This window comes from Suncus etruscus, chromosome 4 (assembly GCF_024139225.1).
Source record: "Suncus etruscus isolate mSunEtr1 chromosome 4, mSunEtr1.pri.cur, whole genome shotgun sequence".
In the NCBI taxonomy this organism is placed as follows: Eukaryota; Metazoa; Chordata; class Mammalia; order Eulipotyphla; family Soricidae; genus Suncus; species Suncus etruscus.
Genome location: NC_064851.1, coordinates 138,402,626 through 138,421,516, shown reverse-complemented (window position 1 = coordinate 138,421,516; position 18,891 = coordinate 138,402,626). Strand labels below are relative to the sequence as shown.

The window sequence follows — 18,891 nt, the reverse complement described above, 5'->3', positions numbered from 1 at the left end:
TACACTGAAAACTATCATAACAATGTGAATGAATGAGGGAAAAAGAAAGCCTGTCTCGAGTACAGGTGTGGGTGGGGTGGGGAGTAGGTAGATCTGGGAAATTGGTGGTGGAATCCTGCACTGGTGAAGGGGGGGTGTTCTTTACATGACTGTAATCATACAACTACAATTATATTTGTAATCATGGTGTTTAAATAAAGATAATTTAAAAAATCAATAGATAAAATAAAGTTAAAAAATCCACTCCCCCCCCAAAAAAAAAGAAATTGTGGTATATAGACACAATGAAATATGCATCTCTTAGTAAGAAAACTACAATTTGCAGTACAATGGGAAGAAGCATATGCTGAGTTAGAAAGGGATAGATACAGAATGATCGATCTTTCCATATGTGGAGCTTTAACACAGCAAGGGTAGCCACAAAGGGCCAAAGAGAACACAACAGGAGATTGATCCACACAATTGAGTTGGTTGTTGAGTGTGTGTGTGTGTGTGTAGGAGAAGGCTTGGGGGGTTTGAAAGGGAGAAATATTGGGTGAGAGAGGTGGTGCACTGGTGAAGGTTGTGGTGCTGGAATTATGTGCATGAGAAACCATCATTAACAATAACGTAAATCACAGAACCTTAAGCATAAATCTGGAAAGAAAGTACCTCCTGTAGGGAAGAACAACAGCTTGATTTGATGATTTTAGAGCAATGATTAAAAGTTCTCTAGCTGGAATAACTACACTGACAACAATCATAATGTGAATGAATGAGGGAAGTAGAAAGCCTGTCTCAAATACAGGTGGGGGTGGGGAGGAGGGAGATTTGGGAAATTGGTGATGGAAATGTTGCACTGGTGAGGGTAGTGTTCTTTATATGACTGAAACCCAACTACAATCATATTTGTAATCAAGGTGTTTAAATAAAGATATTAAAAATAAAAATAAAAAAAAAGAAATTGCTCTGGAAGGCTTGGGGAATCATATGGGATGCCAGGGATTGAACCTAGGTCTGTCCCAGGCTGGCTGCATGCAAGGCAAATGCCCTACCACAGTGTTATTGCTCCAGTCCCTATTTATTTATTTTATTTAGGTTACAAACATGTTGTAATTTGGTTTCAGCCATAAAATGCACACACCCCTTAAAAATCCAGCACCTTTGCATCTTCAGGCCCTCGTATTAACTTGACACGCTTGGGCAAGTACAATTGGGTCCTCTGAATAACATCTGGGAGGACCACACACACACACACTCATTCACCAGATTACACAAATACAAAGCACACAAATACAAATACAAATTCTAGATTACAAATACACAAATATCTATAGAAAAATAAAATTATTAAAAATTTTATGCATCTTTCCTAATAAATGCTAAGAAAAAGTATCAATTAGTAGAATGATCTTCTGTTTAAATGAAACTGTAGATTATTCTTTTTTTATCTGGTGCTGAATACAGGCTTCTTTTTCCTGAATTTATGAAAATTCATTTATCTGTACTTTTGCATTAACTATTCTTTGCACTCTTTTATGGGAGATAATTTGATTTTTTTTTAATTAAGAACTAGGACTAGAGAGGAAGTATAGAGCATACAGTGCTTTTGCACATAGCCTACCTAGATACAATCCTAGCACCATAGATGGGTTACCCAATCCCACCAAAAGTGACTCAAGTACAAAGACAGGAGTAATCCCTGAGCTCCATTGGATAATTCCTGAGCACCACTAGCTGAGGCAAAAAAAAAAATTAAAGCACTATGAAAAAATTTAAAAATACTCTGTGGACTAAATTCCCAGAATAGAAAAAAAAATCTTGTTTAAATATTTTTCTTTTCTTTTCTCTTTCTCTTTTTTTTTTTTTCTTTTCTTTTTTTCAGTTTTTGCTTTTTGGGTCACTCCTGGATCCACGCTCAGAAATTGCTGCTGGCAGGCACAGGGGACCATATGGGATGCTGGGATTTGAACCACCGTCCTTCTGCATGAAAGGCAAACACCTTACCTCCATGCTATCTCTCCAGCCCCACCCCCCCCTTTTTTTTAATTATTATTTTGGCAAATACTGGGCAATGCTCAGGGCTTATTCCTGACTCTATGTGCAGGGATCACTTTGGGCAGCCTCAGGTGACCTTATGGGATTCTAAGGATAGAACTTGGATTGGCTGCAAGTGCATTATTCAAATGCACTTGTTTTTAATCTTACTTTCATTTACCTCATTTCTTTTTCTTTTCTTTTGTCTTTTCATTCACACCCAGTGGTGTTCAGGGCTTACTCCTATATCTGCATCCAGGGGACTGTGCAGGGTACAAGGGATTGAACTTGGATCAGCCGCACTCAGGTCCCCTCATTTATCTCATTTTTACACTTATGACTGTGTCGCTTATATACTTAGGTTATAATTAATTTTTACACTGTTATGCTTATCCATCAATCAGCATACTTTGGACAAAAGAAGTATATAATTGGCACACAAATACATATTCAATGAAAAATCATAATCATTAAATTTAAATAATGTATTACTTATATTTAAACCAATTTTTTAAAATAATTTATTTAAGCGTCATGGTTACAAAGATGTTTGTAATTAGGTTTCAGTCATAAAATGCACACCCCACTTTACCAGTGCAACTTTTCCACAACCAATGTCCCCTATTTCCCTCTTTCCCCATCCCCTGCCTGTCTTCGAGCAGTCATTCTATTTCTCTCACTCACTACCATTATGATGATAGTAGCTAGTGTAGTTATTTCTCTAACTGCACTTACCACTCTTTGTGATAAGCTTCAAACATGGACTGGTTCTTCCGATCCTCATTTCTATTGTCTTTGGGGATTATTACTATACTGTCTTTTATTTTCTTAAATCCACAGATGAGTTAGACTATTCTGTGTTTATCTCAATCCCTCTGATTTATTTCACTCAGCATAATAGTCTCCATGTCCATCCATGTACAGGCAAATATCATGACATCATTTTTCCTGACAGCTAATATTCCATTGTGTATGTTTCTTTAGCCACTCATCTATTGTCAGGCATCTGGGTTGTTTCCAGAATCTGGCTAGTATAAGTATTTGTTATAAATAAATTATTATAAATGATGCTACAATGAATATAGGAGTGCAAAGGGCATTACTGTACTGTGTTTTTGTGGTCCTAGGGTATATGCACAGTAGCATTATTGCTGGATCACGAGAGCTCAATTTTCAGTTTCATATTGCTTAAACTGATTTCTACCCAGAAATCTATGTTAAAAAAAAAACCTTTTCACTTACTTATAAAAACAATTTATAGAAAAAAATGTGCAGAAATGAATTTTATAAAATATTACTTCAAATAACTTTGTATCCACTTAAAAGAAATAGCAATGCATGTATAATCTAGAGTGAAGTTCTTTTAAATGAACAAATTACTTGCCTTTTCTCCTTTGTGATTGAAGTAGCAAATGCATAAATTATTTAATGAGATTATACTCACGGCTTAAAACTGGAATGGCCAAAGTAGGTCTTGAGACAAGTAATTTGATCTGTACTAGGTTCTGGTAATGAAGGGTCTAAGAAAAAAATGGGCATTTATGTTAAAATTTAAGAAAACAAAAGTTTTCTTTCATTGACTTTGTTTATATAATATTGTGGGGACTAAATCAATAGACCAGCAGTGACCTGGGTTCAATACCAAGCACCCAATATCGTTCCTCAAAACCCACCAGGAGTGATCCCTGAACACAATCAGGTGTGGCCCCAAATCAAAACTATTGTGACAAGTACCAAATATTTTTTGTCATTGTGGGGGAGGAGCTGGAGGATGTTGTAATGCCCTCTCAAGCAGTGCTCAAGGGACTATACAGTGCCAGGGATCAAACTGAAATTGGCTACATGCAAGACAAGTGCCTTAATCTCTGTACTGTCTCTAGCCCCTATTTTCTCTTTTAAATCCAACCAATTTTTTCTATATACAAGTCATAATTTCAGTTAAGCACTGATTACCTTTTAATTTAATTTAATTTAAATTACCTTTAATCATTAATATTAATGATTAGAACTTTATTTTGGTTCTCAATTTACTTCCACTATATAAAGACGATATTATATAATTTTGCATATTTGAAGGTGCTAATATTTAGGCACAACCATGATTATCAATACACCAATTCAATTTTAAAAATACAAGAAACTTTTCATTAATGATGACCAGAAATTACAACTGTGTCACAAAATCTATAGATAAAATAAAATCGCTATTTTAATTTCCATTCTACCAAATAACCTTTGTCCAAAGTTTGGGTTTTGGGGTTTTTTTTTGTTTTGTTTTGTTTTTTTGGTTTTGGTTTTTGGGTCACAACCAGGGGCAATCAGGGGCTACTCCTGGCTCTGTGCTCAGAAATGGCTCCTGGAAAGCTCGGGGGACCATATGGGATGCCAGGATTCAAACCACCATCTGTTCTGGATTGGCTTCATGCAAGTAAAACACCCTATACTGTGCTATCTCTTCAGCCCTGTCCAAAATAAAAGCCTAGTAGAGTGGCTACATGTTTATTTTTACCCATCTAATTCTCACTGCCACATCAAGTCCAAGGATTTGTGAGAAGTCAAGAAAAAAAATCATATGATTTACTTCTATATTTCTAATAACGTAAGAATTATCTATCTCTGGGGCCAGAAAGATAGCATGGAGGTAAGGCATTTGCTTTGCATACAGAAGAACGGTGGTTCGAATCCTGGCACCCATATGGTTCCCCCAAGCCTGTCTGGAGTGATTTCTGAACATAGAGCCAAGAGTAACCCCTGAGTGCTGCCAGGTGTGACACAAAAACCAAAAGGAAAAAAAAAAAAGAGTTACCTATCTCAAAAAAAAATTGAAAAAAGAAAAATATTGTCAAGTATGTGAAGAAAATAGGAAATTCTGGACTACTTTTTTTTTTTTTTGGTTTTTGGGTCACACCCGGCAGTACTCAGGGGTTACTCCTGGCTCTACGCTCAGAAATCACTCCTGGCAGGCTTGGGGAACCATATGTCCTTCTGCATCTATTAAGGCATCTGGACTACTTTTAAAGGGCATATAAACTGGTGCTGTCTCTGGGGAAAACAGTATGAAAATTCTTTGAAAAAACTGGAAATATCATATAATTCAATAATATCACAATTAGGCATTTATCAAAGGATATAGAAATACCAATTTGAAAAGATGTTTCATCTTTTTATACTAAAAATAGCATTATTTACAACAGTACAAATAAGGATCAACTTAAATGGTCACCAACTCATAAAGCAGCTAAGGTAAATACTAGAATACTGCTAGTCATTAAAATATAAAATTAATACTTTGGAACAAAATAAATGAAACACATGGTAACTATGTTAAGTGAAATAAGTAAGGAAGTGAAAGAAAATTACTGGTTTCATTCAAAGGTTAAAAATAAATACTAAAGCAAACAAACTACCAAATCCCTGGAATGAGGATGAAAGGAATGGGTAGGGGGTCATCCAGTTAGTGAGAAATGACTAAAGCATTAGAAGTACATATGATGAGCCTTACACACATACAGAAGTACAAAGTTAAATTTCACAATAGCGCAAATTAATATAAAACAATTAAACATTAATTAATTAATTAATTAAACAATTAATAAAAATTAATATAAAACAATAAGTAAGGGCTGGAGCAGTGACACAAGCAGTAAGGTAATCTGCTTTGCCCACGCTAGCCTAGGACAGACTATGCTTCGAACCACCAGCGTCCTACATGGTTCCCTAAGCCAGGAGTAATTTCTGAGTGCACACCCCTGAGCGCCACCGCTGGGTGATCCAAAAACCAAAACAAAAATTTGAAGGGCCAGAGAGATAGCATGGAGGTTGGGCGTTTGCCTTGCATGCAGAAGGATGGTGGTTCGAATCCCGGCATCCCCTATGGTCCCCTGAGCCTGCCAGGAGCGATTTCTGAGTGCAGAGCCAGGAGTAACACCTGAGCACTACCAGGTGTGACCCAAACACACACACACAAAAAAAAGTTTGAAAACCTGAATAACAAATTAACAAATTATAAATGAGTCATTTCAACAGTGTTTACCTATATCATCTTTTTCCTCTTCAATGGATTCTTCCTCATCATCCCCATCTTCAGAATGAAGATCCAGATCATTTTCCATTTCTACACACTTTGAATAAACTGAATCTACTGTGTCACTATTTATGTTTTCTAAAGACTAAAAATTGAAAGAAATTTTATAAGCAAAACCACTGACAGTATCATTTTTTTTTCACTAAACACAAAAGGACTATTATTAACAGAACCTACAATTTTGTTCAAAGCTGGCAGATGTACAAGCAATCCCACAAAAGAGCACATGTGCTACAGCTTAAATGTGTACTCAAGAATGGTTTCAAGGCATCAGGCCAAAGATGGAATACTTCCAGCATAAACAAAGCTCATTAATAGAATAGCAAACTGTCCCTGAGGAAGTTAACAAAAATTTGAATTTAGACCATTTAAAACATTTTCCTCTTTATCGTCAATGTTTTCAATTCAAGTAGTAAATGTGGGTTTCACTATTAATTTTGTAATATGGTTCTCTGTATCTATCTGTCTATTTAGAGCTACAGAAAGTAGGTAAAATACTTTTCTTGCATGTGGCCAACCTGAGAGAGATCCCTGATACACCACCAAAAGTGATCTCTGAATACAGATCAAGAGTCAGCTCTGACCACTGTTGAGTGTGCCCAAAAAGGGAAAAAAATAAAATTCAAATAATTTATTTTTTTGATTTTGGACCACATTCTGCAACACTCAGAAGCTACCCCACCTCTGCACTCAGGACTTGCTTCTACAGGTGCTTGGGGCTATATGGGATGACAGCAAATGAACTCAGGTCGGCCATATATCACTCCAGCCCCAGAAGATTCAAATAATTTTACATTAAAATATTTGTTTTTATTCTGACTTGGCATTATACATGTTCTTCCCTTAAATGAAGGTTATTTATTTCAAATTTGATATACCCAAATTATTTTTCTGTGAAATTTTTACTAAAATGTGACAGGCAGAATTATTAAAATAGAATTAATTTAATTCACTTTATTAAACTTTTCATTTGAATTGGATAGTAAAGAGTTTGTTCTTTTTTAGACTGTACTTATTTCATGTTGGCTAAAGAAAAAAAGGATTTTTTTTCAATTATTTTATTTAATTCTTAAAAAATAGCTTCTCAGATGGGTATTCAGTTTGCTTCTTAAGAAGTTTCACATATGGGCCTAGAGAGATAGCACAGTGGCGTTTGCCTTGCAAGCAGCCGATCCAGGACCAAAGGTGGTTGGTTCAAATCCTGGTGTCCCATATGGTCCCCCGTGCCTGCCAGGAGCTATTTCTGAGCAGACAGCCAGGAGTAACCCCTGAGCACCACCAGGTGTGGCCCAAAAACCAAAAAAAAAAAAAAAAAAGAAGTTTCACATATAATAATAATAATATAATAATAATAATATAATAATAATAAGGGGCCAGAGTGGTGGTGCAAGCAGTAAGACATCTGCATTGCGTGTGCTAGCCTAGGATGGACTGTGGTTCAATCCCCAGGTGTCCCATATGGTCCCCCAAGCCAGGAGCAATTTCTAAGCACATAGCCAGGAGTAAGCCCTGAGCGTCATGGGGTGTGGCCGAAAAAAAAAAGTTTAATATATAATAATATTATATATAATACCTTCTTGTGCAAGTTCATACATAAGATTCTATAAATAAACTATTTAAATAAATAGTACTTCTCAGAGAAGTGGTTGATCAATGTAGGAATATAATAATACATTCATATTATTAAATATTATTACCACTAGTATTCACTAAATACTTCTAAAAGGTCAGGCTCTTGCCCAACTTCTCCATGTGTAGTAAATAATACCTAGAATCATTAACTGAATAACACAAGCTCACACAGCTAATAATAAGTAGAGAAAAATGGGTTTCAAACTCATATCAAAAAGAGAAACCATATTCCAAGTCACTACTCATCTCACAACTAAATCTTATTTCAAACATTAAAAAAATCACACTGACCTAAAGATGCTTAATTAAAAAAAAATTACACAATTTCTGGGGGATAAAGGAGGGAGAAAGGGATATATGCTTGGGAACAGGGATGAAGGGAGGACGACACTGGTGGTGATGGATATTCCCCTGATTCAATGTTAATATGTACATAAATACTACTGTGAAAGATATGTAAGTCATTATGATCAAAAAAAATTGTGTTTTATTCAGAAATGTTCTTTGACTTACATGTATTATTATATTATATAATTAATGTTATGTTATGTTACAATATTATGTTATGTCAGTTTACCTCAATATGTTAATCAATTTTGTCTCTTTAATAAATTCTTACAATAAAAAAATATTACACAAGATAAACTACAGTGTTTTTCTTCTATTTTAATTTAGTTTACCTATATTTAGGCTTTTCTTTTTATAGTCCAGGCCTGGTTCACAACACCTAACAAAAAAAAATCCTAAGGTTGGGTGAAAGGGTAGAAAATTAAAAAAATACAAAATATCATTTTCAACTGTTGTCATTTAAAAATTAGAAAATTTTACATAATAAAAGTAAAGCATCCATGTCAATAAAACCAAAGACAAACATTGAGTATATAAAAATTCCAAATACTTAGTTTTGTTGTTATTGTTGTTGTTCATTGGTTTTTAAAAGAATTAAACATGAAAAAAAAAGTAACCTACTTTCGTACTAGAGAGTTGAAACCTACCTAATACTACAGAAAAATATTATAATCAAGTGACCTACTATGTGTTTAGTAAGTAAAAATTAGCAAACTCACAGATCTTATTTAATAAAAAGAAATGTCTCAGAGGCTAGCTTATTTTTTGTAATCAAAAGTCCTTTGGAAAAGTTATTTTTCAGTTTTAAAATACCTTAAGCATCTCTATTTCTAATTCTTCATCACTTTCAATTATATAAGATGTATCATCTTCATTATCCTTGGAAGACAAAAGCTTTGGGGAAAGAAAGTATTTCGATCATTAGATTTAAGTACAATTGATTCTATAACCTTTTCTACAATGTTCTTATATACTAAATAGCAAAAAAAAAACTTCTTAAACAGATAATATTAATAGACATTTGTGTGTTTATGAGATAGAGGCAAAAGGTAGGGAAGAGGGAAGAGAGTTGCAGTGACAAAAAAGAGACACAGAGAAGAAACAATTATAGAAAGAAAGAATAAAGAAATGGAAGGAAGGAAGGAAGGAGGGAGGGAGGGAGGGAGGGAGGGAGGGAGGGAGGGGAGGGGAGGGAGGAAGGGAGGGAGGAAGGGAGGAAGGGAGGAAGGGAGGGAGGGAGGGAGGGAGGGAGGGAGGGAGGGAGGGAGGGAGGGAGGGAGGGAGGGAGGGAGGAAGGAAGGAAGGAAGGAAGGAAGGAAGGAAGGAAGGAAGGAAGGAAGGAAGGAAGGAAGGAAGGAAGGAAGGAAGGAAGGAAGGAAGGAAGGAAGGAAGGAAGGAAGGAAGGAAGGAAGGAAGGAAGGAAGGAAGGAAGGAAGGAAGGAAGGAAGAAAGAAAGAAAGAAAGAAAGAAAGAAAGAAAGAAAGAAAGAAAGAAAGAAAGAAAGAAAGAAAGAAAGAAAGAAAGAAAGAAAGAAAGAAAGAAAGAAAGAAAGAAAGAAAGAAAGAAAGAAAGAAAGAAAGAAAGAAAGAAAGAAAGAAAGGTCAGAGTGACAACTCAAAGGCCTGAAGTAATGTTTTACATGAAGAAGCCCCAAGTTTTATCCCCAGACTATGTGGTTCTAATTAAGCAACAGTTATGGATCCTAAGCTCTTCCCTGAGAGTAACACAAAGGCACTGTCAAATGTGTCCCACCACCACAAAAAAGTCAATAATATATCATTGAAACTACAGACAAATTAACAAATTCTACCATAGTTAAATAATGTCAAATTGTATTTTTTCAATGTTTTTAAATACAAGAACCTCACTATAGGGTTGAATATCTTTCTTGTTTTGTTTTGGGCTCAACAATGCTCATGGATTCCTTGCTCTGCATTCAGAAGTCAACCCTAGCAAGTTTTTGGAACCACATGGAATGCTGGAGATTAAACATGAGTTGGCTGCATGCAAAGCAAACTCTAGCCACTGGTGTCACTGGTCAAGTGTTAAAAATTTCTGTAAAATCAGAAACAAACCATACTTTTACATACTTATAACTTACCAGCAAAATTTACTATGATTATAATCCTTTTAAATAAATCACTATTTTTATAAATAGCACCACAAATTTGAAACATAGCATCAGATACTCAGTTATTGCTGATGTTTGGATATAAGGAACCTTAACATTAATCAGCAATTCCCAGAATGCAAGTGTCCAATAATGGTAAAGACTGAACAAAATAAGAGTGTCAGAACATGAGCTACTGGTCATTATTCTGTAACATTTAAATGTATGTTAAAGTATCTAGTAACATTTCTGTAAGATTAAAGGATAAGACAGGGGACCTGGGCAATAGTACAGCAGGTTTGGCACTTGCCTTGTACACAACTGAGCCAGGTCCAATCCCTGGCATCCATAGGGTCCCCCAAGCATGCCAGGATTAATTTTTGAGGGTAGAGCCAGGCATAATCTCAGCAATGCCAGGTGTGGCCCAAAAACCAAAACAACAAAAAATAGTAAGATACACACTAACAAAAAAAAAATACAAGGGAACAAAGAGATAGCACAGCAGTAAGGCCTTTGCCCTGCATGCAGCCAACCCAGGACTGATGGTGGTTCACAATCACCATCCCATATGGTCCCCCGAGCCTGCCAGGAGTGATTTCTCCGTGAAGAGCCAGGAGTAACCAACCCCCCTGACCCCCCCCAAAAAAAATACAAAGAAGATGGTTCTACAAATGGTTGGCATGGAAGTACTTTGAAAACAAGTTTAAGATACTCCCTATATTAGTAGAGGATAAAGCACAAGAGGCAAGGCACTTGCTTGCACATGATTGACTCAGGTTCAATCCCCAGCATGGAATTTAAACTCCTAAGCACAGCCAGAAGTGAGCAGGAGAGGGGGGGGGGGGCAGAGTGATAATACAGTAGGTAGGGCATTTGCCTTGCATGCAACCAACCCAGGTTCACTCCCCAGCATCACCCAAGTCTGCCAGGAGTAATTTCTGAGCACAGAGCCAGAAGTAATCCAAATGCTACCAGGTGTGGACTAAAACCAAAAACTAAAATAAAATAGCTTAAGAACTCTTCAGAAAGGAGTCAAAAAGACAGAGATCAATCAGTTGAGCACATGCTTTATGGGAAGAAGGCTTAAATACATAGGTACTGAATGGTCCATGAAGAACCTAGGAGAGAGCTGTGAAGAGCTACCCAAACACAACAGCTGTGCTCCCATGCCACCAACAATAACTATCATTTAGTAGTAAAGATAAAGGCATCCACTTGTTAAAATCCTCTAAAAGTAACAAATAAAAAATCTGCATGAGGATATTAAAATTATTCTCAAAAAAGAATTTCAAAAATACTAGTTTTGTGGAAATCCATAAACAGAGATAATCCATAATATAAAAAGTAGGGGGAACATATAGCTCACTACAACAAAAGTCTACTAACACTACACAATCTTTTCACTTTATGACACTGCTTTTGATATTGAGTCAGTAGCAACAAACTATGGTGATAAAAATCAAATCTAAGCTAACCTATTGCTATTATAAATAAAGATTTATTGAAACCTGGGTCTATCTGTTTACAATTGTCTATGGTTTTAACTACTTAAAAGGCCATATTTTTATGCTATACAAACAGAACTGAATAGGAGATTGTGGCTCAAAAAACCTCAAATGTTTACTACCAGCCCATTTAAAAAAAAAAAATCAACTTTCATCTGCTAGTGAGTATTTTCTTTTTCATTTAGTACCTCAGGAGATGTGCAAATAATATCACTTGAAATTTTTTCAGGAACCTGCTGTTCCAACATTTGGAGTTCAGAATCTGTAACATCTAATGACATCAAACAAGTTCTCTCTGTATTAGTTTTTGACTTGTCTCTTAGTTGATCTTCAAGCTTATTATCTCCTTGTTTCAAATCATTTCCAAATACATTCTCTATATTAAACTCAGTTAAATTTTCAAGTGATTTCTCATCTTCAACTTCAAATTCATTAACAATTTTATGTTCTCTAATTTGTTTCTGATGTAGTCCACCAGCAATTGAATCCTCCAGGAAATCAGAGTCACTTCTGTGTTGTAGTTCAGGATTGATGGCACAAGAATCTAATAGTAACTTCTTCAGTGAATATAAATTTGTAGAAATATCCTTTAAGAGCAAAGAAATCCTATAAATTAAAATGGATAATTAATAATAATTTGATTAATTATACAAGCAAAGCTTGATATATTTTTAACAAGTATAATACTTCTGACTGGATTTTCACTTAAAGGATAAATGGGATTAAAATTGTTCTTCATTTCTATATGCTCATAGCTAATTGACTAACTTTCTAGTTCAGTTTGGCATTTATACTTTTCACAGGTGCTAGTTTGGTCCCATCCTTTCTAATTATCACATGGTGGTTTTTTTTTTGTAATTTAATTAAATATAAATAAAACCAATGTTACATGACCACTATCAAAAAGAAAAGAACCTCCAGCCCTTTTTGAAAACAATAGTAATAGGATTTGAACTTCCATTGACATAGCAATTCTACTACTTAGTATCTATTATCCTAAGGGCACAGAAGCTATTCAGAAAAGACATTTGCAGTCCTATATTTACTGCAGTACTATATTCACAATAGCCAAAATCTGGACACAATCCAACTGTCCAAGAACAGAGGACTGGAAACAGTAACTATGGTATATATAAACAATGGAATACTGGTCAATTTGGGAGAAAAATTATCAAATATGCAATTACAATTTGTTACTATGTGAATGGATCTGGAAAGTCTCATATGAGTGGTTAGAAAAGAGATGGGCAAATACAGAATGCTCACTCACATATGAAGGAAACATAGCATATATTCAAAAAACAAGAAACATAACAGGGAACTACGTCCAAATGCAACAGAAACTGAGAACTGATTTTCAATAGAAAGCTTAACACAGGGAGTGAAAATTGTGTGTGTGTGTGTGTGTGTGTGTGTGTGTGTGTGTGTGTGTGTGTGTGTGTGTTGGGAGAGAGATTCACTGGGACAATGGTGAAAAAAGCCTACACTCTAGTGGAGGGTGCAATGCCAGAAAGTTTTACCCAAAGCCACTATTTCACTGAATTCTACATTGAATTAATGAAAAGATTTAGCAAATTTCAAAAACAATTGTCTGATTAATGTAACCAAAATAATTATAAAATTTAGACAAAAAACATTAAAGTTTCTAAAACACTGCATTCCTATTGCCTCAAGTGTCTGAAGTTTCCAATGTATATTAAAGAAACTAACTGGAAATTGTTTAATAAGATACTTTCTGTAGAATATGAAAGAGAAAGCCTATGCTTAATGAAAGATCCATAAAATAAATAAATGATTGAGAACCAAACATACATTAATGCTAAATTAGAAGAAAAATTTTATGTTCTTATATTTTACCTTCTTCAATATACTGAAAGAAAAATTAAGTCCCAACTGTAACATATCAGTGCTTATAATATGAAAATGATATTATACAACTTGAAGCAATGAAAATGACATACATACACTAAAACAGAAAAATTATTTTCCATTGGTGGGAAAATACAACAAATGAGAAAATATCTAAAAGCTGTATATGAGAATATATAAGTGAGTTATTTTTTAGTTCATTCTTTTAAGTTTTGTTTTTAGATTTATTATAGTTAATTTATTATAACGATTAATTGTTACAGTTAATTTATATAGTTTGGGTATGCACAAGTTCCTTTTTTTTTCTCTCTCTCTCTATTTCTTGGGCAACACCTGACAGTGCTCAGGACTTGCTTCTGGCTCTCCTCTCGGGGATCACTCCTGGAGGGGTTTGGAGGACTTATGAATTTCCAGGATAGAACTCTGGCAAAGCAAGTCTCCTACTTGCTATACTATTACACCAGTTCCTACAACTGATTTTCTTTTTCTTTTTCTTTTTTTTTCTTTTTTTTTGGATTTTGGGTCACACCCAGTGGCTTAACCCAGGTGTTACTCCTGGCTCTGCATTCAGATGTCTCTCCTGACAGGCTCAGGGGACCATATAGGATGCCGGGATTTGAACTGGAGTCTGTCCTGTGTTGGTTGTATGCAAGGCCTTACTGCTGTGCTATCGCTCTAGCCACTACAACTGATATCTTAACACTTTAATTGTTATAGCTAATTTAACATTTTTGTTTGTTGGGTTGGATGGTTTTTTGGGGGTCAGACCCAGAAGCGCTCAGGGATTACTCCTGGCTCTGTGCTCAGAAATCGCTCCTGGTAGGCTCGGGACACCATATGGGATGTCGAGATTCAAACCACCAACCTTCTGCATGCAAGGGAAACACTCTACTTCCAAGCTATCTCTCCAGCCTGTAATTTAACATTTTAACTGAGTAACTGTATATGCTTATATTGAAGCCAAACATTTGAATCAGTTAGAAACCAACAGTCTAACAAGAAAATCATTAGATACCCAAACAAAGTATACTGGGCCTGCGCAAATAGCTCAGGAGTTTTATGGGTGAAACTTCTATTCACTAGTTTTATGGATGAAAGCTCAGTCCCTCACAATCACTTCCAGTGTAGTCCTAGTGGCCACTGAAGCAATGCTGGCCTGAGCAGAGAAATGTTTTATATCTAAAATGCTTTTCCTTAAATTCTTCTAATTCTTCTATATTTAAAATCAAAACCTAAATAATCTGACGTGATAGTTTGAAGTTCGATATGAATGATTCAAACAAAAAATTGATCAACTTTGGGGAGTCTAGCAGTATGGGGTTCGGCAGGGCCCCCGCCATGCCGGAGGCCTTCTTAACCAGGCCTGGGGAGGGGGGGTGCGGGACTTGGGTAACCCCCGCACCCCTCTACTGCCTTGCTCCAGATCTCCAGGGCTTCCCAGGGCCATGTGCCTGGGCAAGCTGGTGAGTTGGGCCCCTTGGTGGAGCTTGAAGGTACCCTAGGCTTTCCCCCATTATGCATTCAGCTCCTTAGGGAGGTTCTGGGTGGGGATCTGAACTTCTGGCCTCCCAGCTTCTTGAAGGATCTCTCTCCTTCCTGGGAGCCGGGAGTCTAGCAGTATGGGGTTCGGCAGGCCCCCGCCATGCCGGAGGCCTTCTTAACCAGGCCTGGGGGGGCGGGGGGCGGGACTTGGTTAACCCCAGCACCCCTCTACGCCTTGCTCCAGATCTCCAGGGCTTCCCTGGGCCACGTGCCTGGGCAAGCCGGTGAGTTGGGCCCCTTGGTGGAGCTTGAAGGTACCCTAGGCATTCCCCCATTATCCATTCAGCTCCTTGGGGAGGGTCTGGGTGGGGCTCTGAACTTCTGGCCTCCCAGCTTCTTGAAGTCACTGGTAATCTCTTTCCAGTCTATATTTTCAAAATAATAAATATTTTCTAAATGTTCAAGAAACATTAATAGTACTATCATTGAATTATGTTTTTTATGTATGCAGAATGTCCATTTTGTACTCTGCCCTTTTGCATACCCCTTCAAAAGATCATATTTCTCTTAACTTCCTTAACTCCTATCATCATTACTCCTCATTTACCCTTTCTAACTTAAGTACTGTAGAGTCCTAAGTCACAGACCAAAGTGGCGCCCTGGAGTTAACACCCACCCAACTATTTTAAAAGGCATAAAAAGGACACTTATGTCTTTTCAACATTTTATGGGTGTTTTCTTTGACGGCTATAACTTTTGCTGAATATTTTCTTATACAGTGATGACTCCCCCCCATTATTTTTATCTTCTCTTTGTGAACTGCTCAATATGAAATTTGGTGTGAAAGAATCCCTCAGTTTAATGCTTATGTTTGAACAAAGTCATGGGTATTGTTGGAAATGTTTTTACGCCCCCATATACTCTGATAGCGCCACGTGGCTTTATTTCTTGTTTGCTTAGGCACACTAAAATGGGAAAATAGTATACATACCAATAAGTTCTTATCTAATAGAGATGGGAACACACAATTCTTTTTTTATTTTTTTTTTTTTTTGGTTTCTGGGCCACACCCGGCGGTGCTCAGGGGTTACTCCTGGCTGTCTGCTCAGAAATAGCTCCTGGCAGGCATGGGGGACCATATGGGACACCGGGATTCGAACCAACCACCTTTGGTCCTGGATGGGCTGCTTGCAAGGCAAACGCTGCTGTGCTATCTCTCCGGGCCCAGGAATACACAAATCTTGTAGTGCAATGGGACCTTACACCCTGAACATTGACATAAAGACCTGGCACAGGACTCAGAAGAATGGGCATTCTCCATTCACCCCTGATCTAGAGAAGACATCTACAAAACATCCAAGGTTGTATATAACATCACCTGGAGGTATTCCTCTACCAGGGAAGACCCTACAGCTGCTCTGATATCAATCTACTCAAAAGAGACTTCCCTTAACACTGAGAAGACTTAACAAGAACAATGACCTGCTTACTGGACAGGGCTTGCTGTATTGCCCCATAATTGTGAGGTTTGTCTATAACATCACCTGGAAGCAATCCTCTACCATGGAAGACCCTACCACTGCTCAGACATCGACCTGCTCAAAAGAGACTTCCCTTAACACTGAGAAGACTTAACAACAACGACCTGCTTACAGGACAGGGCTTCCTGCATTGCCCTTTAATGGTGAGGTGAAACGAGAAGACGCTCCACATCATGACTTCAATGTAGGATATGCAGATTCCAGGATCTTTAATACAGAAACATGATACCAACAACAGAGACTGTATGAAAAGTGTGTTGGCACTACGGACAATGTCTTGGATTGGACAATAACTTGCCTGAGGCCTAGAGTTGGTCTTATGCCAGGAAACTTCAGGGGTAGGATCTCTTTGTATTTAGGCCAAGGTTATTCCTCTCCATGCCTCTCATATTTTGGTGGAGCTATGCAAACAATAATTGCCACTCTAACACCGTTTTTACTGTGCTCCTTTGACTCTAAGCCTTAAAAAAAAAAAAACCACTTAAAATTTGAGGTTAACTTAAGCTAATATGCATGTACATGGAAATGTAAAAAAATACTATGCCTCTAATGTTTAAAGAGTTACGCAAGTTTTATGGCTTTAGATTGCCTTGTGTGCTGTTAAGAAATATTATAATGTGTTACAATCTGGGAACTTGAGGTACAAAGTAATTGTACATGGATTCTGTTTTATTTATCTTAATGTTCTTTGGCTGAAAGTTCAAAGTTAAGATATCAGCAAGGGGACTTCTGAGAATTATGTTATGGGTGATTGTCCTTCCACTGTAACTTTACCTTGTTCTCTTTCTTTGCATCTTTTGTTCTCATAATTCAAAATAAAAAATTAAAATAAATGATCAACTTTAGTAATTATTCAAAGTGCTAAGTTATTTCATGAATCATCACACTGAAAGTATCAACACCCTAAAATTGAACACAAGCCTAATTTGATTAAATATATATATATATACACCATATTTTCCGGCATATAAGACGACTGGGCGTAGAAGATGACCCCCTAATTTTGCAGTTAAAAGATAGATTTAGGCCTATATTCACTGTATCAGACAGAACGTTCCTGTACTGCATGTCCTGCATGTGTTCTTGTGCTCATGTACCACAGTGAGCCAATAACAACAAGCGAAGGTAAAAAGCTTATACTGTAATAGACTTCCTCTCTGACTCTGGCCAACCTGAGCAGGCTTTTTACAGTGTAGATTCGGGTACAGAATATTGTTTAATTTGAATGCATAAAAAGCCTGCTTGGATTGGCTGAGTTAGAGAGGTGGTCTGAGCAGCCTTGCAGTGATTGGTGCAGGATCGAGTTGAAAATTTGTTTTGTGGCAATATTCAGACAATTTTCGTTTAGTGGCATATTGAAATATTTTTCGGGATATACTCGGCGTATATACTCGACCCCCAATTTTTGTTTGACTTTTTTTTGTTTCAAAAGTCGTCTTATACGCCGGAAAATACGGTATACAGTACAAATTCAAAAGCAAAATATTTTAAAAATTAGTTTTTAGCAAAATAATAAACTTGGGGCCAAAGAGATAGTATGAAGGTTAAAGTACTTGCGTGAAGCTGACGATAGTTGAATACCTGGCACCACATATGGTCCCCTGAGCATTGCCAGGAGTGATCCCTGAGCACACAGCTAGGAGCAAACTTGGAGCACAATTGAATGTGGTCCAAAACAAAAACCTAAAAACTCACAAATTCTAACACTAAAATTCCTCAAATTCTTAAGAAAAAACTTAACATTAAACTCAAATATTCTTATAAACTATATATAAACATGTATATATTTAGGAACAAACACGTGATGTGTTTAATTTTTAAATGCTCAGATGCACTGAGAATGTCACATATAAACACAGCAACACTGACACAGATAAGCTCTCATAACCATAAGGCATATTTATCTTGTGCTAATTAACATCAAAAATGCTTCCTATAACTATTTAATAAATATCAAAGTAATCCTGTCTTCAATAAGAAAGAGTATATTTCCTTCCTAGGATTGTTATGTATATCCATAGCCTGTGGAAACCCTGGTCCACAGTAATGCTAAGTACATAATAACATCTGTCTATATGTATTAAAGTTAAATCCATGACTAATAGTACCATACAGCTCTATACCTTCCAGGTTCACTGAAGTAGAAAGCTGGTTGCTTCTATAATAAACCAGAAACTGCTTTAGTAGAAGAGTTTGGTTGCTGTATTTGTTAGACCTTCACAGGATGCTCTCAGTCTAGCAGTGTAGGCCAGAAGCACCTACAGGACACAGACATCAACAAGGGGATGCCTGAGGGCCACCACA

General features: G+C 36.7%; 1 protein-coding gene across 1 annotated transcript in view; it reads right to left on the bottom strand.

Annotated features, from left to right (window-relative positions):
• The window catches only part of WRN (WRN RecQ like helicase), a 128,488-nt gene that overhangs the window by 97,131 nt on the left and 12,466 nt on the right, over positions 1 to 18,891 (bottom strand). Inside the window, 4 exon segments of the mRNA XM_049772701.1 lie at positions 3,461 to 3,536; positions 6,050 to 6,185; positions 8,894 to 8,974; positions 11,884 to 12,301. Of these exon segments, the coding sequence (XP_049628658.1) occupies positions 3,461 to 3,536; positions 6,050 to 6,185; positions 8,894 to 8,974; positions 11,884 to 12,301 (711 nt within the window).